This window comes from Ursus americanus, chromosome 12 (assembly GCF_024610735.1).
Source record: "Ursus americanus isolate L20-20 chromosome 12, mUrsAme1.1.p, whole genome shotgun sequence".
NCBI classification, from domain to species: domain Eukaryota; kingdom Metazoa; phylum Chordata; class Mammalia; order Carnivora; family Ursidae; genus Ursus; species Ursus americanus.
Genome location: NC_142138.1, coordinates 4,382,753 through 4,405,190, shown reverse-complemented (window position 1 = coordinate 4,405,190; position 22,438 = coordinate 4,382,753). Strand labels below are relative to the sequence as shown.

At 38.5% G+C, this 22,438-nt stretch overlaps 2 protein-coding genes across 3 annotated transcripts in view; one reads left to right on the top strand and one right to left on the bottom strand.

Moving 5' to 3' along the window:
• The window catches only part of IPP (intracisternal A particle-promoted polypeptide), a 37,195-nt gene extending 21,867 nt beyond the window's left edge, over positions 1 to 15,328 (top strand). For both annotated transcript variants that reach the window (XM_045799669.2, XM_045799670.2), the window contains exons 8-9: positions 1,852 to 2,072; positions 13,174 to 15,328. In XM_045799669.2, coding sequence (XP_045655625.1) covers positions 1,852 to 2,072; positions 13,174 to 13,398 — 446 coding nt within the window. In that variant the 3' untranslated portion in view covers positions 13,399 to 15,328. The remainder of the gene's footprint in view (positions 1 to 1,851; positions 2,073 to 13,173) is intronic.
• TMEM69 (transmembrane protein 69) lies at positions 14,615 to 22,389 on the bottom strand. Its single transcript, XM_045799675.2, has 3 exons — positions 22,249 to 22,389; positions 20,454 to 20,593; positions 14,615 to 18,194 (listed from the first exon to the last, which is right to left on the bottom strand). Exons 2-3 carry the CDS (start codon positions 20,493 to 20,495, stop codon positions 17,487 to 17,489), a joined length of 750 nt encoding a protein of 249 aa, XP_045655631.1. The 5' UTR covers positions 20,496 to 20,593; positions 22,249 to 22,389; the 3' UTR covers positions 14,615 to 17,486.
• Between the last annotated feature and the right edge of the window lie 49 nt (positions 22,390 to 22,438).

Genomic DNA, 22,438 nt, shown 5'->3' with positions numbered 1-22,438 from the left:
TTTGGAAATTTATGGAGGCTTCACTATACATAGGCATGAGTGGTTAAATCATTGGCCATTGGTGATTGATTCAACCTCTACACATTTTCCTCTCCCCAGAGGTCAGAGGCTGAGACTGAAAGTTCCCACACTCAAATTTAAGTTTGGTTTCTTTGGCAAACCCCCCCCCCCCAAACCTTAAGTGCTTTCCCACAGTTACCTCATTAACATAACAAAAGACACCCTTATCATTCTCAACACTTTGGAAATTCCAAGGGTTTGGGTTGCTGTGAGCAAGGAATGGGGGTGAAGACCAAATATAGATGAGAAATATATTTTGGTCATCTGAATGACCAAATATGTATTTCTTTTTTTTTTTTTATAATTTTTTTTTTTTTAAGATTTTATTTATTTGAGAGAGGGAGGGAGGGAAAGAGCAGGAGCAGGAGGAGGGGCAGAGGGAGAGGGAGAAGCAGACTCCCGCTGAACAGGGAGCCCCACAGAGGGCTGGATCCCAGGGCCTGGGATCCTGATGTGAGCCGGATGCAGACGCTTAACCAACTGAGCCACCCAGGCAACCTCCAAGTATGTATTTCTTATAAGTCACAGTATTGTACCTTCTAAAATCATAGAGCTAGAGAGGCATCTTGGAGATTACCTATTTCGACCCCTTTATTTATAGATGAGCAAGCTGAAGATCAGGAAGTTTGTGAACTGTCTTTTCCCATAGCTGGTTACTGGCAAAGCTGGAGCTAGAACCCAAGTTCACTGACATTTAGCTCACATTTCTTAAAATGCCATTCTTTATAACTTACAGCTCTTCACTTTAGAATATTAGAAACAATGCTAGGCATTTGAAAATAATTGTAGATTGTCAGAACCATTAGTTTCAAATCAAATTTAATAAACTCACTGTGAATTACATTCTATTGTACTCTAGTGATTGACCCTGAATACCTTAATCTAGCCATATAACTATTCTAATTTGAATTAAGTTCTCTATATTCATTTGAGCAACAGGTAGGCTGTCACCAAACAAGGCCATATCATTCCCAGTTTAAGTGCATGGCATTTTTTTAGGGGGAAAAAATCCCTCTCCCTTTCCTTTTTTACCTCATGGTACCAGTAGTTCTGGAACTTTAGATCATCAAGCAGACAATAAGGTGGAAAACCTTGTCTGACTGTTTTGTTATAGCATAGTAAGTTCTTTGAAAAATAAATGCCACTCAATTTTTTTAAAAGATGTATTTATTTATTTTAGAAAAAGAGCATATGCGTGGGGGTGGGAGAAGGGCAGAAGGAGAGGGAGAGAATCTTTTTTTTTTTTTTTAAAGATTTTATTTATCCGACGGAGATAGAGACAGCCAGCGAGAGAGGGAACACAAGCAGGGGGAGTGGGAGAGGAAGAAGCAGGCTCCCAGTGGAGGAGCCTGATGTGGGGCTCGATCCCATAACGCCAGGATCATACCCTGAGCCAAAGGCAGACGCCCAACCGCTGTGCCACCCAGGCACCCCTAGGGGGAGAGAATCTTAAGCAGATTCCACACTGAGCGTGGAGCTCAACGACACAGGACTCAATCTCCCGACCCTGAGATCATGACCTGAGCCAAAATCAAGAGTCCAACGCTTAACCAACTGAACTACCCAGGCACCCTTTAAATGCCACTTTAAATTATACCTCTAATTCTTTGTAACATGCTTAAATGTGAGCTTTGATATACTAGACAGAAGTCAGTTTTCTCTCTTAAAGGATAATGTGAGCCCTACATTAAATATGGCATCAGCATAGCAGACATAAATAACAACTATTACTTTTTATAATTATTTATATTCTATTTTCTGTAGCATCTGAACAAAAATATTCTGTTTCAGGTTTAATTTATGTAATTGGGGGCATCAGCAATGAAGGAATAGAGCTTCGTTCTTTTGAAGTGTATGATCCACTTTCTAAGCGTTGGTCTCCACTTCCTCCAATGGGAACCAGGAGAGCGTATCTTGGTGTGGCTGCACTCAATGACTGTATCTATTCTGTTGGAGGGTGGAATGAGACGCAAGATGCTCTTCATACTGTAGAAAAATATTCCTTCGAAGAGGTAGGTTGGATGATTTCAAATGCTTACTATCCTGTTATTCTTTTAATGTCTATAAGATCTGTAGTGATTTGCATTCTTTTATTCATGATATTGATCATTTGCAGGTTTTTTTTTTCTTTTCAGAGAATCAACTTTGGTGTCATAGGTTTTTTGTTTTTTTGTTTTTTTGTTTTTTTTAAAGATTTTATTTATTTGACAGAGATAGAGACAGCCAGCAAGAGAGGGAACACAAGCAGGGGGAGTGGGAGAGGAAGAAGCAGGCTCATAGCAGAGGAGCCTGATGTGGGGCTCGATCCCATAACGCCGGGATCACGCCCTGAGCCGAAGGCAGACGCTTAACCGCTGTGCCACCCAGGCGCCCCTGGTGTCATAGGTTTTTTTCTATTGATTGCCCATCTTCTGTTTCATTGATTTCTGTTCCTGTCTTTTTTCTTAACTTCTATTTGTTTTTGGTTTAATTTGCACTTTTTTCTAAATTCTTAAAGTGGAAGCTTAAATGATTGATTTTAGACCTTTCTTTTTTTATAATGTAAATGTTTAAAACTATAAATTATTTTCGGGGCGCCTGGGTGGCACAGCGGTTAAGCATCTGCCTTCGGCTCAGGGTGTGATTCTGGCGATATGGGATCGAGCCCCACATCAGGCTCCTCCGCTGTGAGCCTGCTTCTTCCTCTCCCACTCCCCCTGCTTCTGCTCCCTCTCTCACTGGCTGTCTCTATCTCTATCAAATAAATAAATAAAATCTTTAAAAAAAAACCTATAAATTATTTTCAAGCACTGCTTTAAGTGTATCCCCACATATTGACATGTTGCATTTTATTTATTTATTTATTTATTTAGGTTATATTTTAATTAGTATTTTTCTTGAAATATCTTCTAATTCCCCTGGTAATTTTTTTTTTTTTTGACCAGTGAATTGTTAGAAGTATGTTATTTAATTTCTAAATATTTGGGGATTTTCCAGATCTTTGTATTACTCATTTCTAATTTAATTCTATTGTAATCAGAGAGCATACTTTGTATGGTTTCTGTCTTGGTAAATGTTCCATGTCCACTGGAAAGGAATTTGTATTCTGCTGTTGTTGAGTGTAGTAGTCTATAAATGTCAGTTAGGTCAAATTGGTTAGTATTGTTCAAGTCTGCCCTAGTCTGTTTAACTTGTGCAATTGTTTTGTCAATTATTAAGAAAGAAGTGTTGAAATCTTCAAGTGTAATTATGGATTTGTCTATTTCTCCTTTCATTTTTGTCCAGTTTTGCCTCAGAAATGTAGGAGCCAAGGGCAGGCTGCCCCAAAATGTACCACTTTGGCATCTTGATTATTTTATTATTTTATTAAAGATTTATTTATTTGAGGGAGAGAGAGAGAACTCGAGCAGGGGGAGGGGCAGAGGGAGAGGGAGAGAAGCAGACTCCCCTCTGAGACAGGAGCCCATCACAGGGCTCAATCACAGGAACCTGAGATCATGACCCAAGCTGAAACCAAGAGTCAGATGCTTAACTGACTGAGCCACCTGGGCACCCCTGACATATTGATTATTTTAAATAAAAGTTACTTAAGAGACAGGCTATGCAAGAAGGACTTTCTGACCCTCCTCTGTCCCTCTAAAAGCAGGAAATAAATCTCTTATTTGAAAGGTACCCTCCTTGTACCAGGAGGTAAAAAGACATCTGTATCATGCAGATGGGAAATTTAAAGCTGAGAAAAATGTATAAACAACCCTTGTTACTTTTTTACTAATTTATTATCAGAACCCAAATTCTCTTTAGAATTCCTAATTAATTGAAGCTCCTAAAGTTTTACTTTGTCCTGTCAATTCCCCACAGATTTATTGTCTTTGTCTAAAAAGTATAAAAACCACCTTCGTCACTTCTTTAGGTCTCAGTTACATTATTGGGCCTCTGTGTGCAAGTAATAAAACTTTTTTTTGTTAATCTAGTGTAAATTTAATTCTTAGTCCAGCTGGAAGGCCTTAAGAGTAAGTAAAGGAAGAATTTTTCCTTTCCTGTACATATTTTGAATCTCTGTTATTAAGTGTGTATAGGTTGAGATTATTGTCTTCTAGATGAATTGATCCTTTCATAGTCACAAAATATTTGTCTTTATCTTTGGTAATATTCTTTGTTCCTAAGTCTACTTTGTCTGATATTAATGTGACCACTGATGTAGCCAAGCTACATTTGTATGGTACATCGTTTTCTTTCCTTCCACTCTAAATCTATTGACGTCTTTACAAGCTGCACCTCTTGTAAGATAACATAAAGTTGTAGTCTCTTTTTTTATCCAGTTTGACAATCTCCAACTTTCAAACGGAGTCTTTAGAGTTTTTGCTATTTATACGTAATGTAATTACAGATATGGTTGGTTTTTAGATTCCTGTTTTGCAGTTTTTCTATTTGTACAATTCATTCTTTGATCCTTTTTTCCCTCTTTTCTGTCTTTATGTTGATTATTTTAGTATTCCATTTATCTCTTTTATAATCCGATTAACTATAACTCTTCACCTTTTTCTTAGTGGTTACTGTAGGGTTTACGTTATGTATTTGTATTATATATATTTATACTATACATATATCAAGGCAACCTTCAAATAATATATTACTTTGCTTTCTTATTCTTTTTCTTTTTTTAATTTAATTTAATTTTTTAATTAAAGATTTTATTTATTCATATGACAGAGAGAGAGACAGCCAGAGAGAGAGGGAACACAAGCAAGGGGGGTGGGAGAGGAAGAAGCAGGCTCCCAGCGGAGGAGCCTGACGCAGGGCTTGATTCCAGGACTCCAGGATCATGCCCTGAGCTGAAGGCAGACGCTTAATGACTGAGTCACCCAGGCGCCCCTCTTTTTTTTTTAATTTTAAACCATTTTTATTTGCTTATTTATTTTTAGCTTTCTCTCTTTTTACTTTATTTATTTACTTATTTATTTATTTATTTGAGAGAGAGAGTGAACTAGAGAGAGAGAGGAAGCACAAGCAGGGGGACTGGCAGAGGGGAGAGGGAGAAGCAGGCTCCCCACTGAGCAGGGAACCTGATGCAGGGCCCTATCCCAGGACCCTGGGATCATGGCCTGAGCCAAAGGCAGATGCTTAACCAACTGAGCCACCCAGGCACCCCAACAGTCAGTTATATTTAAAATAAAAATTTAATGTGAAAGTCTTTTACAATTATGCATATATTAATCATTCTTAGTTCTATTCTTTTATGTAGAACTAAGTTTCTATATCATAACATTTTCTCTTAGCATGAAGAACTTTCTTTACTGTTTCTTTTAGTGCTAGTCTGCTGGCATTTATTCTCTTAGCTGTCATTTTCTGAAACTACTTTTTTCACCTCCATTTTTGAAAGATATTTTATTGAGTATAGAATTTTTTTTCCCCACCACCTAAAAAGGTGCTGTTTAATTATTTTCTTGCACTATTTCTGATGGGAAGTCAGTAGTCATTCTTACCCTTGTTCCCTTGTATGTAATGTGTCTTTTTTCCTTTGGAGGCTTTTACAATTCTCTTTTTATCATGGGTTTCCAGTAATTTGATTATGGTGTGTCTTTTTGGAGTTTTGTGTTTAACTTGTTTGGAATCCATTGAACTCCTTGAATCTGTGGGATTATAGCTTCCATCAAAGTGAGTGTTTTCAGCCATGTTTCCTCAGATATTCTCCTGCTCTTTTTCTGAGACTCCAATAACATGCATGTAGGACCACTTTAATATTGTCCCACAGGTCACTGGGGCTCTGTTAATTTTTTCCCCATCTTTTTTCTCTCTCTGCTTTAGTTCATTTTTGTTTTACAGCTTCACAGAGGTATACTTGATAAAAATTGTGTAGATTTAAGGTGTATAATGTGATGTTTTGATATATATTGTGAAATGATTACCAAATCAAGCTAATTAACATATTCATCACCTTACAGTTTCCTTTTCCTTTTTTTTTTCCTCCATTTAACTGAAGTCTTTATTAGCCATTCTAATTTAAAAAAAAATTCCAGTGTAGTTAAACATACAGTATTATATTAGTTTCAGGTTCTCTTTTCCTTTTTTCATGTGTGGTGAGAGTTGCTTTCTTACCAAATTTCAAGTATACAGTATAGTATTATGAACTATAGTCATTATGTTGTATATTAGATCTCTAGAACTTATTCATCCTGCATAACTAAAATTCTGTTCTCTGTGCTTCGGTTTGGATGGTTTTTCTTGCTCTGTTTTCAAGTTCATTAATCTACATTGTCTCACTTCTAATTTGCGGTATCTAATTACATTTAAGGAATTTTTCACTTCAGATACTATATTTTTTAGGTCTAAAAGATCTTTTTGGTTGTTGTTTTTAATGTCTTCATTTCTCTCCTCATCATGTTCATGTTTTCCTTTAGATCCTTGAACATATTTATAATATCTGATGGTTTGGTGTTTTTTTTTAAGATTTTATTTATTTATTGAGCAGGGAGCCCAATGCGGGGCTCGATCCCAGGACCCTGGGATCACGCCCTGAGCTGAAGGCAGACGCTTAATGACTGAGCCACCCAGGCGCCCCATAATATCTGTTTTTAAGTCCTCGTCTGCTGATTTCATTATCACCATCACTTTTGGACCTGTATCTGTTGAACTTTCTCTTCCTGTTTGAGTCACCTGCTTCCTGCTTTTCCACATTTCTAGTAACTTCTGATTGGATGGTGGACACTGTGAATATTATATTGCTGAGTGTTTGGATTTTGTTTTCTTCTTTTAGGAAGTATTGAGTTTACTTTTGGTAAGCAGCTAAATTATTTGCAAATCAGACTGATTCTTTTGAGACATATTCTTAAGCTTTGTAGGGAAGGTCTAGAGTAGTCTTTCCTTTAGGTCTCCTACTAAATAAAGAATGACCATTCTTGAGTCTCCACTGAATATCCTACTACCTGTTCAGCAAGGTGTCTTTATTTTGGCTAGTCAAAACTAGAATGTCATCCAGCTTTGCGTGAGCTCTGGGAATTGTTCAGCTTACAACTCCTATAATGGAAAACAGTTTCTCTAGTCACAATACTTTTGACACCAAATGTGTGGGTTTTCCATACCAAGCTGTTTTCCAGTTCTGTGTGGTCACCAACTAGGTACCCTCAAGTAAATTCATTTCTGACCCTAACAATTCCACAGGCTAAGAGCTCAGTTTCAAAATATTGCCCCTCACTTTACACACCAGTTTCAAGTAGTGGGTCCTCAGGTTAACCATGACTTATTTACACTTGTCTGACTTGGCTACAAATTGGGGGTTGCCATAATCCTTTCCTCAGGTTCAATAATTTGCTCTAATGGCTTACAGAACTCAGGGAAACACTGTATGTACCATTAGTGGTCTATTATAAAGGATACAAATGGATAGCCAGATAAAGAGGTATATAGGGCAAGTTTCAGAAGGGTCTTGAGTGTAGAAGTCTCTGTAGAATTTGGGGTGTGACACCCTCCTGACACATTGATGTGTTCACCAACCTGGAAGCTCTCTGAACACCATAGTGTAGAGATTTTTATGGAGGCTTCATCATGTAGGCATAATTGATTATTAATTCAACCCCCAACCCTTATCCCCTCCCCAATGATAGGGGGTGGGGCTAAAAGTTCCAAGCTTCTAATTCTGGCTTGGTCTTTCTAGCAACCAGCCCCCATTCTGAAGCTATTTAAGGAGTCCACCAAGAGTTGCCTCATTAGAACAAAGGACACGTCTATCATCCAGGGAATTCCCAGGGATTTAGGAGTTCTGTGTCAGGAACTGGGGCCAGAGGCCAAATGTATACTTCTTGTTATGTCATATCCTCCTGTGAGTTGTTCTTTGCCTGTTTCTCATGCAGTTTTACTTTATGCATTGCACGGATTAGTGGCATTCAGCTAAAGACACAAGGGGACCTCTGGCAGTCTTGCTTGCAAATCTTGGCTGCTTCAACCTCTCTAAACTCTGATCTCTGCCTCCTAAATCAGATTACTGACATGCTGTGCTTGGGAATCCCCTTCCCTGGGTGTTCAGAAAGCCCCACCAGACAGAAAGCCTGGACGACCATGAAGCTCACCTTCTTTGTTTCTGTTTCTGAGTGATCACAGTTTTTCATTGTTTGTTGTCTGGGAACTTTTTTGTTTCATAGGTTTTGTCCACTTTTCTAGGTCTTTATGGCAGAAGGACAGCTTTGGTAACAATTATTCTATCCTGGCTATAAGTGGAAATCCTTCCTATGTCATTTTGACATGTTCCCATCATTCATTGAGCACGTCTTTACCTTCTAGCATAATAAAATATTTCAAGCTCATTTAGTACTTTCCCTGCTCTAGCCCTGGAATCAGCCATTTCTCTAAGAAGCTCCAGTTCCTTTTAGTGAAGGATAGTATTTAGAAACCAAGGTCTAGGCACTCAGACTACTCATGGCTACTGGGATATTGCTGCTTCTAGGCACTCTCAGTAAACAGAGCTAGGAATACATGTACCTGTATACATGTATGTATTCACACACATATTCATTTGTAAGTATTTTTGTAACATATGAGTCTTACATGTTATAAAACCACAAGTTTATAATGATAACTCCAATTCCAGTGCAATATCTCAGATTCTTTCAGGCCTTCCCCATTTCCATGTTTGTAAATACCTTCTCTGTTAGTTAAAAACTTGGCTCCTATTATTCTCCCTGTAGTTCCCCCTTGAACAACATGGTCTTGAATTGTATGGGTCCACTTACCCATGGATTTTTTTCAATAAATACAATATAGTACTGTAAATGTATCTTCTCTTCCTTATGATTTTCTTAATAACATTTTCTTTTCTCTGGCTTACTGTATTGTAAGAATATTGCATATAATATATATACAAAATATGTGTTAATTGACTATGTTATTGGTAAGGCTTTTGGTCAACAGTGGGCTATTAATGGGGTGCCTGGGTGGCTCATTCAGGTATGCATCCATTGATTTTGGTTCAGGTCATGATCTCAGGGTTGTGAGATGGAGCCCCACAGCATGAGGCTCCATGCTGGGTGTGGAGCCTGCGTAAGATTCTCTTTCTCCCTCTGCCCTTCTCAGCCTTTCTCCCCCTCTGTAAAAAAAAAAAAAAAAGCAAACAAAACAAAACCCCAGTAGGCTATTAGTAGTCAAGTTTTTGGGGAGTCAAAAGTTTCACATGGATTTTTTTTTAATTTTTAAATTTATTTATTTTTATTTAAATTCAATTAACATACAATGTGTTATTGGTTTCAGAGGTAGGGTCAGTGATTCATCAGTCTTATACCCAGTGCTCAGTATACCACATGCCCTCCCTAATGTCCATTACTCAGTTACCCCATTCCTCTACCCTTCACCCCCCCCAGCAACCCTCAGTTTGTTTCCTATGCTTAAGAGTCTCTTATGGTTTATCTCCCTCTCTAATTTCGTCTTGTTTTATTTTTTCCTCTCATCCCCTATGATCCTGTTTTGTTTTGTAAATTCCATATATCAGCGAGATCGTATGATAATTGCCTTTTCTGATTGACTTACTTCACTTAGCAAAACACCTTCTAGTTCCATCCACATCATTGCAAATGGCAAGATTTCATTTAAAAAAAATTTTTTTAAAGATTTTATTTATTTATTTGATAGAGAGCACGGCAAGGGGAACAGCAGACAGAGGGAGAGTGAGAAGCAGGCTCACCTAGCAGGGAGCCTGATGCGGGGCTTGACCCCAGGACCCTGGGACCATGACCTGAACCAAAGGCAGACGCTTAATAACTGAGCCACCCAGGTGCCCCAAGATTTCGTTTTTTGATGGCTGAGTAGTATTCCTTTGTATATAGATACCACATCATCTTCTTTTTTTTTTTTTAAGATTAAACCAGCTATAGATATTTTTGTGAATATCTCTTTCTTTTAAAATATGAGTATTTTGGGGGCACCTGGGTGGCTCAGTCGTTAAGCTTCTACCTTCAGCTCAGGTCATAATCCCAGCATTCTGGGATCGAGCCCCACATCGGGCTCCCTACTCAGCAGGAAGCCTGCTTCTCCCTTTCCCACTCCCCCTGCTTGTGTTCCCTCCCTCGCTGCCTCTCTATCAAATAAATAAAATCTTAAAAAAATAAAATAAAATGAGTATTTGGGGGGTGCCTGGGTGGCTCAGTGAAGTGTCTGACTCTTGATTTCAGCTCAGGTCATGATCTCAGAGTCATGAGAGCAAGCCCTGCATTGGGCACCATGCTGGGCATAGAGCCTGTTTGGGATTCTCTCTCTCCCTCTGCCGCTCCCCTTGCTCATGTATTCTCTCTCTTGCCAAATAAATAAATAAAACATGAGTTTTTTTCAGCTATGCAACTTTCTCATATATTCTGTAATTTCAGATAATCTGATAGCCTTCAATTTTTAATAGAGGTCCTTCAGTTTTAAAGGATTTTCTCTGGTTTTAGTATCTCAGAATTTCATTTAAATTCAGATTAGCAACTCTACATTGACAGTCTATAATGTGCTAGTGCTATGCTGAGTCCTGGGATGTGAAGCTCATTAAGTTCCCGTCCTCAAAAATTTCACTTTCTAGCTTTGATGAATAATCAGTGTTCACCCTTTATGTTCATCATATGCTTTATTTCCAGATTCTTTTCTTACCTGGTAACTTGCTCTTTTTTCTCTTGATTATTTTTCAGGACCTTTATTAGCTTTCCTGTTTTCTGGGTATAGACATTTTCTCTGGAGGAGGTCATTATGAATAATTTTGGTTATAGCAGCTTATTGAAATTTCTACAGGGAACAGTGTATACCAGGAGTTAGCAAATTTTTGTTAGATAGTTAGGGGCGCCTGGGTGGCTCAGTCATTGAGCATCTGACTCTTGGTTGCAGCTCAAGTCATGATCTTAGGGTCGTGAGATTGAGCCCCACACTGGACTCCATGTTCAGCACTGAGTCTGCATGAGATTCTTTCCCCCTCCCTCTCTCTCACCCTCTGCTCCTCCTCCCACACACTCTCTCAAATGAATGAATAAATAAAATATTTTTTTTAGAAAAAGAGAATATTTTAGGCCTGCAGGCTACATACAATCTCTTCATCTATTCTTGTTTTTTTTTATTTTTCAATTAATTTTTATTTTTATTAAGTTTTTTAAAATTTTAATTCCAGTATTATTAACATACAGTGTTATATTAGTTTCAAATTTACAATATAGTGATTCACCAGTTCTATACATTACACAGTACTCTTTAATCCCCATCACCTATTTCACCTGTCCTCCGTCCCATCTCCCCTTTGGTAACCATCAGTTTGTTCTCTATAGTTAAGAATCTGTTTCTTGGTTTGTCTCTCTCTGTTTTCTCATTCATTTTCTTGTTTGTTTTGTTTCTTAAACACCACATGTGAGTGAAATCAGACAGTATTTGTCTTTCTCTGACTGACTTATCTCGGTTAGAATTATACTTTCTAATTCCATCCCTGTTGTTACAAATGGCAAGATTTCATTCTTTTTTAATGGTGTATTATATTCCATTGTGTATGCACACACACACACACACACACACACACACACACACACACACACTATTCTTTATCCATTCATCAGTCAGTGGACACGGGAGCTGCTTCCATAATTTGGCTATTGTAAGTAATGCTGAAATAAACATAGGGGTGCATGTATCCCTTTGAATTAGTGTTTTCGTATTTTGGGGGTAAATACCCAGTAGTGCCTTCCATTGTAGTGTAGTTCTATTTTTAACTTTTTGAGGAAACTTCGTATTGTTTTCCCCAGTGGCTGCACCAGTTTGCATTCCCACTAACAGTGCACAAGGGGTCCCTTTTCTCCACATCCTCACCAACTCTTGTTTCGTGTGTTTTTATTTTTTTAAGTAATCTCTACACCCCATGTGGGGCTCGAATTCATGACCCCAAGATCAAGAGTCACATGCCTGACCAACTGAGCTAGCCAGGTCCCCCATCTTGTGTTGTTGATTTTAGCCATTCTGACAGGTGTGAGGTGATAGCTCATTGTAGTTTTGATTTGCATTTCCCTGATGATGGATGATGTTGAGCATCTTTTCGTGCGTCTGTTGGCCATCTGTATATTTTCCTTGAAGAAATGTCTGTTCATGTCTTCTACCCAGTTTTTAATTGGGTGATGATGATGATGATGATTTTGGTATTGAGTTGTTAACAGTCAGTACTTTATATTCAGGATACCAACCCTTTTATCAGATATGTCATTTGCAAATATCTTCTCCCATTTGGTAGGTTGTCTTTTAGTTCAGTTGTTTTCTTTGCTGTGCAAAAGCTTTTTATTTTGATGTAATCCCAATAGTTTATTTTTAATTTTATTTTTTTCTTGCCTCAGGAGACATATCTAGAAAATTGTTGCTACAGCCAATGTCAGAGAAATTGCTGCCTGTGCTCTCTTCTAGATTTTTATGATATCAGGTCTCACATTTAGATCCTCGATCCAGTTTTAGCTTATTTTTGTATATGGTATAAGAAAGTAGTCCAGTTTCATTCTTTTGCATGTAGCTGTCCAGTTTTCCCAGCACCGTTTGTTGAAATATTCTTGTTTTATAAAATAACCTTAAAAACCTGGAAAGATCATTCTTACTAAAGTAGGCTATAGTTTCCAACCCCTGGTCTATGCTACCTTTCTGAAAATATGTTTTGCAAATTATTAACTCCACTAGATGGTCTTTGAAAAAAGATTCCATGGTCAATAACTCGGGTGAGTGTGATAGCAATATCATTCTCTTGGAGATTTATAAGGGTCATTAGCATATTAAAGCCTTTTAAAAGCCCTTCTGTGTCTAAGCTTTTTTCTCTTGGAGCTTTGTGGGTTTGTGTTGTGTGCGTGTGCATTACCTACGTGTACTCCATAGAACTAGTTTCACAGAATGCCTTCCTATATAGGATTTCTAGATTATCTCCTGATCATGATTTATAGTTAATCACAGACGTGGTTTTCAGTTGTTTTCCTCTAAATTCACTACTTTGTCTATACCTGCTCAAAAGTTCATTTGAAAATGTCCTGTATATATTTATTTGACTGGACTTCTGAGTTTGAAATTTAAATATGTAAAAAGAACTAGAATATCTGATTTCTCAGCAGTTTTCTCTATTGTCATTTTATAATTCTGCTAATATTTCCTGTTTTTGTTTTCCCTCTTAACCAGGAAAAGTGGGTTGAAGTTGCCTCAATGAAAGTGCCTAGAGCAGGCATGTGTGTTGTGGCAGTCAATGGGCTTCTGTATGTTTCTGGAGGTCGATCTTCCAGCCATGATTTCTTGGCCCCAGGTACCTTGGACTCTGTTGAAGTTTATAACCCTCATTCAGATACATGGACAGAAATTGGTAACATGATCACTAGTCGTTGTGAAGGAGGTGTTGCTATACTGTGAAATATAAAGCATAAGGGAGCACAAGAAACATTTTGAAAATATAGGATCTGACCCTTTGCAAATTACACATGTATTTGATGATAGGACCCTCTGATTCTATTGAGTTTTCCATGTATTTGGTAGGTAAATGATTAAAGAATGATTTTTCTAAGAATTTGAGTAAGGAGAGATATGAAATATATCCTAAATTAATAAAGAACTCACACAAATTTGCTAAGCTTACCAATAGGAATGCTGTTTGTGCTCTAGAAGTCTACTCTTAGGGGTAGAGTCCTAGTTGTAAAAATGATTTGCTATAAGCTTCTTGGCAAATAGCCCCATTAGCTGCTTCTCCAGTGTAAGCCACGCTGTAACATGACCCTTATGTGATGTAAGAATATCAGTGAGACAGTTTAAAGATGTCTGTACATTCATGATTCAATCTGTGGCACAATTTTCCATGGCCACAGTTGAACCTACAGAGAAAAGCCAGTGAAACAACTCGCTGCTTTTATTTGATGCCAGGAATTTTCACTAGCCCCACACTTTTTATTGGCAGCAGATATACTGGGAGGGACATGTGGGAAATATCTAGCTATCTCCATAGATGTTTATATAGATAGATAAGTTTTTGCCTGTTGATAACAGGATTAAAAAAGCTTTTGCTCACTTAATGTTTATTGTCTTAATGCTGAAAATGCAAGTGAGGAATTACTAGGAGGTTCTTAGTGACAGTCCTTTAGTGCAATTGGATGATATAATGGGTGACAGAGCCCAGTGGAAGATATGTACCTATTAAATTTCTTTCCTGTTTTCTAAATAGTTATCAAAAATATCTGCTTGGCTTTGGGAAGAGGGAATTTTATTAGACTGTCAAGCTTTGTGAAGCTTACTTGTACTTGGGCAATCCGAAGTGTGAACTTTAGTACCAAGCCTGCTGCGTGGTTTGGAGAAGGTACAATTGTTAAGTACCTATGAAGCTTTTTACAGACATTGACAAAAGTGTTTTGTTGAAAGGCCTCTGATCCAAAACTGCTTCTCAAAACTTTTCGTTTTTCCCCGAGAAACATTCTAAAGAATTGTTCTCTGTCTAGTTCTGAGAGGAACATTCTTTGTGTACATCATCACTTTCAGTTATTTCTGCCAGTCACTCGGAGCCATACATATTAAAGGTCTTACATACATTTAGGTTTACCTAGTGATTCCAGGATTTGATTTGTATATTCCTAATTGCCCCTTTTCCTTTTTTTTTTTTTTAAAGATTTTATTTTTAAACAATCTCTACACCCAGTGTAAGGCTTGAACCCGCAACCCTGAGATAAAGAGCCAGCAAGGCACCCCTGATTTCCGCCTTTTCTCTCTTAAAGTCCTTCAGTGTATTATTACAGGCATCAGCAGCTTATTTAGATAGAAAATCTTTGTTGGTAAGCATTAAAGACTCAGGTAGCACTCATATCCAAAATATTTGGATTGGCCCACAATGATACTTTCATAACTTAACCATATGCATGCATTAAGAAAAGCTTATGTGGTATAGACAGAAAGCTCTGTGTCCCTTTCTTTGGGGTATCCTAAAAGTCTGAAGGGTCATAGGTGCCTGGTTGGGATCTATAAAATGTCAAGGAATGACAGATAATTTGTAGATTATTTAAACTCCAATTTGTGTGCCTTTAATATTTCTCTACAGAGAACCTGCATTCTGGTTCAAAAGAGATTTACAAAATACTTCTATAATTTAATTCTCATTATTGCCTGGTGCCAACCTGAAATGGCACTGTGAAGAGAGGCATTTTGTACTGCTGCGGCAGAAACACGTCAAGACAATCTGTGTTTGGGCTTAATGGGCCCAGACAATCTCTGTAAATAGAAATTGTAAAAATGCATATTATGTTATTTTCTAGGTAATGACATGGTTTTAAAAATAATGTACTAATAAAGTTTGTTGATTTTTGCTTTTTGCTTTTCCTTGTATTACCTACTAACTTAGTTTTTTAGCAATGTTCCTAGATTACCCAACTGTGAATAGGATTGCTCGAGTTTTTTTTACTGTTTAGTTTTACTTTTAGGGACTAGCACATTTAGTTCTTACATTTAAATCTGTTTTCTGAGCAGCTATTAATGTGATCTTCGTCCAAAATATTTGACAGTCTAATATACTTATAAACATCCATCCAATGTACTTAAAGTCAGATGTACTTTAAAATCAGGGTGGTTTGTTTTTTTTTTTTAAAGAATCATACACTGTAATTCACTTGCAAAGTGCATTTACCTGCATTTGTGTAGTGAAATTGGGCAATTAGCTTAAAAGTTACTTGCCCCTATTCTGAAAGATGATGAATTTGAGATAAGATTAGTTTTAACTTAGTATAGTTCTCATGCAATTTAGAAGCAAAGAAGTTTACTCACCAAAACACTATGAGTAGAATTGGGAAAGATCTTCTGAAGAGGATAAGTTTTCCTTCCTTCAATATCAGGCTGTGGTAACTAGTCTTTCCATTAATAAAGAAGGATTGTGTGGTGGTTTCAGCTATGGGCTTTCATTGGTAAGCTTCTCAATGCTCAGAACAAGGTCTAGCTCTCTGCTGTTGTTCAGCAGCTAGGGCTGCTGTAACAAAATACCACAGAAATTTAAATGGAATTTATTGTCTCACAGTTTTGGAAGCTGGAAGTCCAAAATCAAGATGTTGGCAGTTGGTTCCTTCTGAGTCCTAAAAGGAAGGCATCTATTCCAGGTTTCTGTCCTTGGAATGTAGATGGCTACTTTCATGTACACATGGCATTTTCCCTGTATGCACGTTTATCTCTAAGTTTTCCCTTGTTATAAGAATACCAGTAATATGGGGCGCCTGGGTGGCACAGTCGTTAAGCGTCTACCTTCGGCTCAGGGCGTGATCCTGGCGTCCTGGGATCGAGCCCCACATCAGGCTCCTCCGCTAGGAGCCTGCTTCTTCCTCTCCCACTCCCCCTGCTTGTGTTCCCTCTCTCGCTGGCTGTCTCTATCTCTGTCAAATAAATAAATAAAATCTTTAAAAAAAAAAAAAAAAGAATACCAGTAATATTACATTACAGCCTACCCCTAGGATCTCATTTTAGCACTATAACCTCTGTAAAGACCTGTCTCCAAATAAGGGCACATTCTGAGATACTGAGACAGGGACTTCAACACACAATTCCGCTTATGAAATTCAAGTTAGTTAACTAATATTTGAATACCTATATTATATAAAGATAACATATACCAGGTGATACCATTTACTGATTTATATTCTTATGACATTTAAAATGTTTTTCCTTTTTTATAAGACTAAGAATCTCAAGAGACCAAGTTTTCAAGTTAGATTCTAAGGTGTTGCTTTTGCTTGTTTTAAAAAAGCTTCTCTGAGTTAATGTGTAAAACTAGATAAGCCCCACTTGTTAGAACATCAAGATGGCTCTAGCTTGACTTTTCCTAATTTATATATACTAGTGATTTTATTCTTTTAAAATTTTTTGACTAGCTGGTGTTATTTGGAGATGGAGTTAAGTTGTGTCTATAAAAACTGGAAAATGTGTTCAGCTTTTCTTTGAACATGGCTTCCCCTCTTGACACTGCTGCCTACTGACTTTAGAGCCACAGATCCTTTCAGCTCATGTAACTAGATTATACCAGATGAAATGAGCTTGGAAATGCAATTCCCAGGGCAATTGCAATGAAAACTGCATACTGGAACCATCTATTATTTTCAGACACTAATGGATACAAAGTTTTCCTCTTGTGGGAGAATGTGCCTGTCTTTTTTCAATGATCATAAGGCTCTAACAAAAAGGGATTTTCATTTTTATTATTTTATATTCTTCAAAACAAGTAAACCATTAAAATGTATAATTCATAAAGACTAAAAACTGTAATCTAAAGTGAAAATGACTTGTTAGGGATTTTTAAACTGTTGTCAAGTAATTCCTATGAAATAAAGATTTCTAGAAATGAAAAAAAAATCTGTGAAGAATAAATAACCATTGAAGGAGGAAAAAGCTGTTAAACAGGAGAAGTAGAAAAAGATGATGCCAAAACACAATCTTCCAAGGCTTACAGCCAAAATGCTGACGTCATCTACAGAGTAGTTTCAAGCTTATTCTACTTGACCAGGTCTCTTGGGTCTCTTCTCTGGATAAATATCTTTAACTAGTAAAGTGATTATAAATGAAAACCAGGCCACTAAAGTGACTACTATCTTAAGAGCTTTGAACCAATTGGGATAATGTGGCAAGAGAAAAAGTTCAACATGTAATGTTATCCCCAAACCTATTATTACTGTGACTATAGCTTCACTGAGTCTTTCAGAAATAAGGAAGGCAAACCATGAAAACACAAGAGGAGCTGTACTATTAGCTAAATTGAGGAAGTCTGGTTTGGCTGTACTACCTTCTGGCAGAGCAAAACCCCATCTGATCCCTCCCAAGAAAGATAGGAAACTGGCTCCATAAGCCATCTGAGTAAAAGCTAATAAGGGGATATATGTCTTTGTCATCACCATGACCAGTGGTGGAGCAACAAAGGGCATTAGTCCTGCCAGAGTTATGTATAATGCTGGCTTTGGGCTGTCAAGCAGGTAAGTAATGGTGCTTGATGGTTTGGCTGGAAGTACTTCTTGCTTCTGCTTCTTAAAGCTGCATGGGGAAGTATGATAGTATTGTGTCTTCCTCATATACACTGGAAATGAAGAGAAAAACCAAGGCCTTGGAAACAAAGGGGCAAAGTTCTGCTGGTGACATGTCTTGAGAGAAAGTGTTTCTATTCTGCTGGCTCCCAGTCGGACTGGGAAAGGGTACTTCAGCATCTATAGAGAAAACAAAACCAAGAGACAAAACAGATTTTTAAATAACCACGCCTTAGAGAATCCCAAACTGAAACAATATAAAAACAAACCATCTGCTTTCTATTAGTACATCAAGCTTTACAGAAAGGTTGGACTACAGTAGGGTGCTGTTAATGCTAGCAAACAGCCATACAACATGCAAAAGAAACTACTGAAAAGAAATCTAGTGATGTATTTTGGCCCACCACTAATCTTACCCCATGAAAGGAATATCTGAAAGAACCAGTAAAGACTACATCTGTAGTATCTGGCATTTAAACTGTCTCTTCTATTTATAACTTGCAAAAGAAGCAGCATTTAAGTACTGTGGGAATGATGTTTTATATAGAGAAAGTAATCTACTTTTTTTCTTTTTAGATTTTTATTTATTTATTTGACAGAGACAGCCAGCCAGCAAGAGTGAACACAAGTAGGGGGAGTGGGAGAGGAAGAAGCAGGCTTCTAGCGGAGGAGCCTGATGTGGGGCTCGATCCCGCAACGCCGGGATCACGCCCTGAGCCGAAGGCAGACGCTTAACGACTGCGCCACCGAGGCGCCCCAGAAAGTAATCTACTTTCTAATTTACCTTTAGAGACACCGAATACTTTCCATAGCTCCGTTCCTTCCTATATGTCTTTGCCTAGAATTCTAACATACTACTTTTTTTTTCTTTTCTTTTTTTTGAGATGGGGAGTTGGGAGGGGCAAAGGGAGAGGGAGAGAGAGAATCTCAAGCAGGCTCCACGCCCAGTGCAGAGCCTGATCCCACGACCCTGAGATCAACACCTGAGCTGAAATCATGAGTCAGACCCTTAACCAACTGGCCACCCAGGCACCCCCTAACATACTACTTTTCTATCTAGGGAACCTATCTTTCAAAATTCAGTGTGAAGCTCTCCCCAGTCTGAATTAATACTCCTATAAGTACCTTATGCACACTCCCATCATAATTCTCACAGTGATTTTAAATCATGTGTTTGTCAGGGCACCTGGTGGCTCTGTGGGTTAAGCATCTGCCTTCGGCTCAGGTCATGATCCCATGGTCCTGGGATCGAGCCCCACATTGGGCTCCCTGCTCAGCAGGGAGCCTGCTTCTCCCTCTCCCACTCCCCCTGCTTGTGCGTGCTCGCTCGCTCTCTCTCAAATAAATAAAATCTTAAAAAAAAAAAATCATTTGTTTGTCTGTCTCAGTATACTTGAGAGCCAGGCCAGTAATTTTTTCCTTGCCTTAAAAAACAAAACAAAAGAAAAAAACCTCCCCAGTGACTTTCATGGTACATGGCCAAAGTAATAACCTTTCCTGCTGATTGTGCTTTAGTGAGCAGATTCCAGACTTCAACTAGTTAATAGATGAACAGTAACTCAAAAAGCACTAAAGGAAAGAAAAATGAAATCGTTATTTAAGAATCTTGGTGACTCCTTAAAATGCTAGGAATGCTTCCATCCTGGGGCCTTTTCTTCCTTTTGTTTGGAATGTTCTTCCCTGAGCTACTTGCATGGCCGATTCCCTCTCTTCTTACCTCTCTATTTTTTTTTTTTAATAGATTCGTTTATTGGGGGGGGAGGGGCAGAGGGAGAGAATCCTCAAGAAGACTCCCCACGAGTGTGGAGTCCAATGCGTGGCTCGATCCCAGGACCCTGCGATCATGACCCGAGCCGAAATCAAGAGTCAGATGCTTAACCAACTGAGCTACCAAGGCGCCCCTATTTTTTTTAAGATCTCTCTACACCCAACATGAGGCCTGAACTTACTACCCTGAGATCAAGAGTCAGCACCCCTGGCCCCTCTATTTTTTTTTTTTTTTTTAAGATTTTATTTATTTGAGAGAAAGCGAGAGAGAGAGAGAGAGAGAGCGAGCGAGCGCATGAGTGGTGGGGGAGGGACACAGAGGAGAACGCAGACTCCCTTCTGAGCAGGGAGCCCCACGTTGGGCTAGATCCCAGGGCCCTGAGATCAGGGCCCCAGCTGAAGGCAGATGCTTAACTGACTGAGCCCGGGTGCCCCTGACCCCTCTATTTTTAAGTGCAATCCTAAATTTATTGTTGATATTCCCTATTCCCCTTCCCTGCTTTATAGTTCTCCAGAGAACTTACCACTTGCAGTATTAAATATTTTACTTATTTGTATTTTACCCACCCTTTCCCCTACTACGTAAACATAAGAGGATAAGGATTTGTCTTTTTTTTCATTGCTATTGCCCCAGCAAAGCAGTGCCAGAAAGTATTTGCTGAATAAACCAACCTTTGAAGATGCCTGAGAAAACTTCTGGATGAAATGAAGCATACTGGGTCCTAGTGAAAGTCTTGCTCAGGAAGATGCCAGGCAGTTCTGATTAATGCATTTTTATAGCTAAGTGGAAGAGCTGAATCAGAAGCATGTTGCTGTGTATAAAACAAGATGTCACTTAATTTTCTTCATTTTATGCATAATTTTTTTAAGTAGGAACTCAAGAATGTTTTCCATATAACACACTTTCCTTTGAAAACAATCATTAATGTTTTCCGGAAATCAGTAATACATTAAGCAAATAATCCTTTTCTTCTCTGAACCATTCTTTTAGCTTTTGCTCTTTGGTGTAACAGAAGTATTGCACAGAGACAGAAGATCTGTATTTTACAAACACTTCCCCAGCTGTGTGACCTTGGGTAAATTGCTTCCTTGAAGTGTAGTTTTCTCATCTTTAAAACTGAAGGTTATAGCTTCTCTGTTCTCTTTTTTTCACGTTAGTTATCTATTTGGGGGCTTAGGTGTTTACAGCTCAAAATAATGATGGTAGCAATTAATACAATTTAGCTGTGAACCAAGCACTGTAACTATGTGTTTTATATGCATTAACTCATTTGTTTGTTTTTAAGATATTATTTTTAAGTTATCTCTACCCCCAAAGTGGGGCTTGAACTCATAACCCCAACATCAAGAGTCACACACTCCGACTGAGCCAGCGAGGTGCCCCAGCATTAACTCATTCAACACAATAACCTCATCAACTTGGTGCTGAGAGACGTATAGCCTGTTAGGTTAGAGTGAAGATTTTGAAGTCAAACAATTTGTGTTGGGATCTTGGCTCCAACACTTATTAGGTATGTGATTTTGCACAACATATTTAACTTTGTTATGTTGCAGTTCACTCACTTCTGAAATAATTAAAATAACTACATAGGGTCATTGTAAAAATTAAATGAATTAATATATATAAAGAGCTGCAAACTGTCCCTGATACAAAGTAAGTATTCAAAAAATAATAGCTATATTCCCACCTTACACAAGAGGAAATGGTTAAGAACTCAAAGGTAAGCAGACAGTAAGTGGTTGAGAATATGAATCTACATCTGTCTTAGATGAGTTTCATTCTTAACCAGGAGAATGAAGTGTCTAAAAGATCCAAAACCCACATTTGCTACCTAATTAAATATTTTAATGAACTGCTTTCTAGGTCACAGCTCTTAGGGCCGGGTAAAGAAATCCTGTATACCAATCTTTTCATTTTATAACATAAAGACGTAGGGAGGTAAGTCATCCTGGACCTCTGAGTACATCTTAGATGGCACCTTACATCCACCTCCTGACTTCCAAACACACAAATCTGCAGGATCCACACACTCACTGTTGGTCAAAAGCACCTGCGTAAGGGCTTTCCAGACCACCCCACTTAAAAATCTCAACGCTCTCTTCACATTTGGAACCCTCTACGCACTGTGACCATGTGCTTTCCAACTCATGGGTGTTAAGTGGAAAGAGTGACAGCCTATCTTCTGGAGACGGCGACTGGTGAGGAAATGAAGGGCAAAGACCTAAGGATTAATCCGCTCAATTTAGGTGAAAACCCCCCATATTGCCACTGGCGCAGAGGAAAGAGTTGCAAACTGCAAGCCTCAGAGCGGACTTTTGAGAAAAGGGCGCGCTGTGAGAACCCAACGGTCCTCGGGAAACTGCCTGGCATTCCCCGCGGCTTTTACTTTCAATCCTTCGTGCCCACCCCCTCCCAATTTGCACACTATGGCAGCAGCCCTGCTGTTATATATGTAAGTATACTTGCCAGTGTCGAACCGGGAGTTGAAAAGCTGAGTCGCAAGATCCGCCAGGTACTCCCGAAAAGGCACTTCCGGCAGGTGGGGTTTGGCAGTCCCCCCATTTCCTGAGAACAGAAAAAAGAGTCCGGGTGGGGACTTGACCAGCGCTGACTGGTTCCCATTCCGGGCTTTCCATCTTGGGTCATTCTTTTAAAT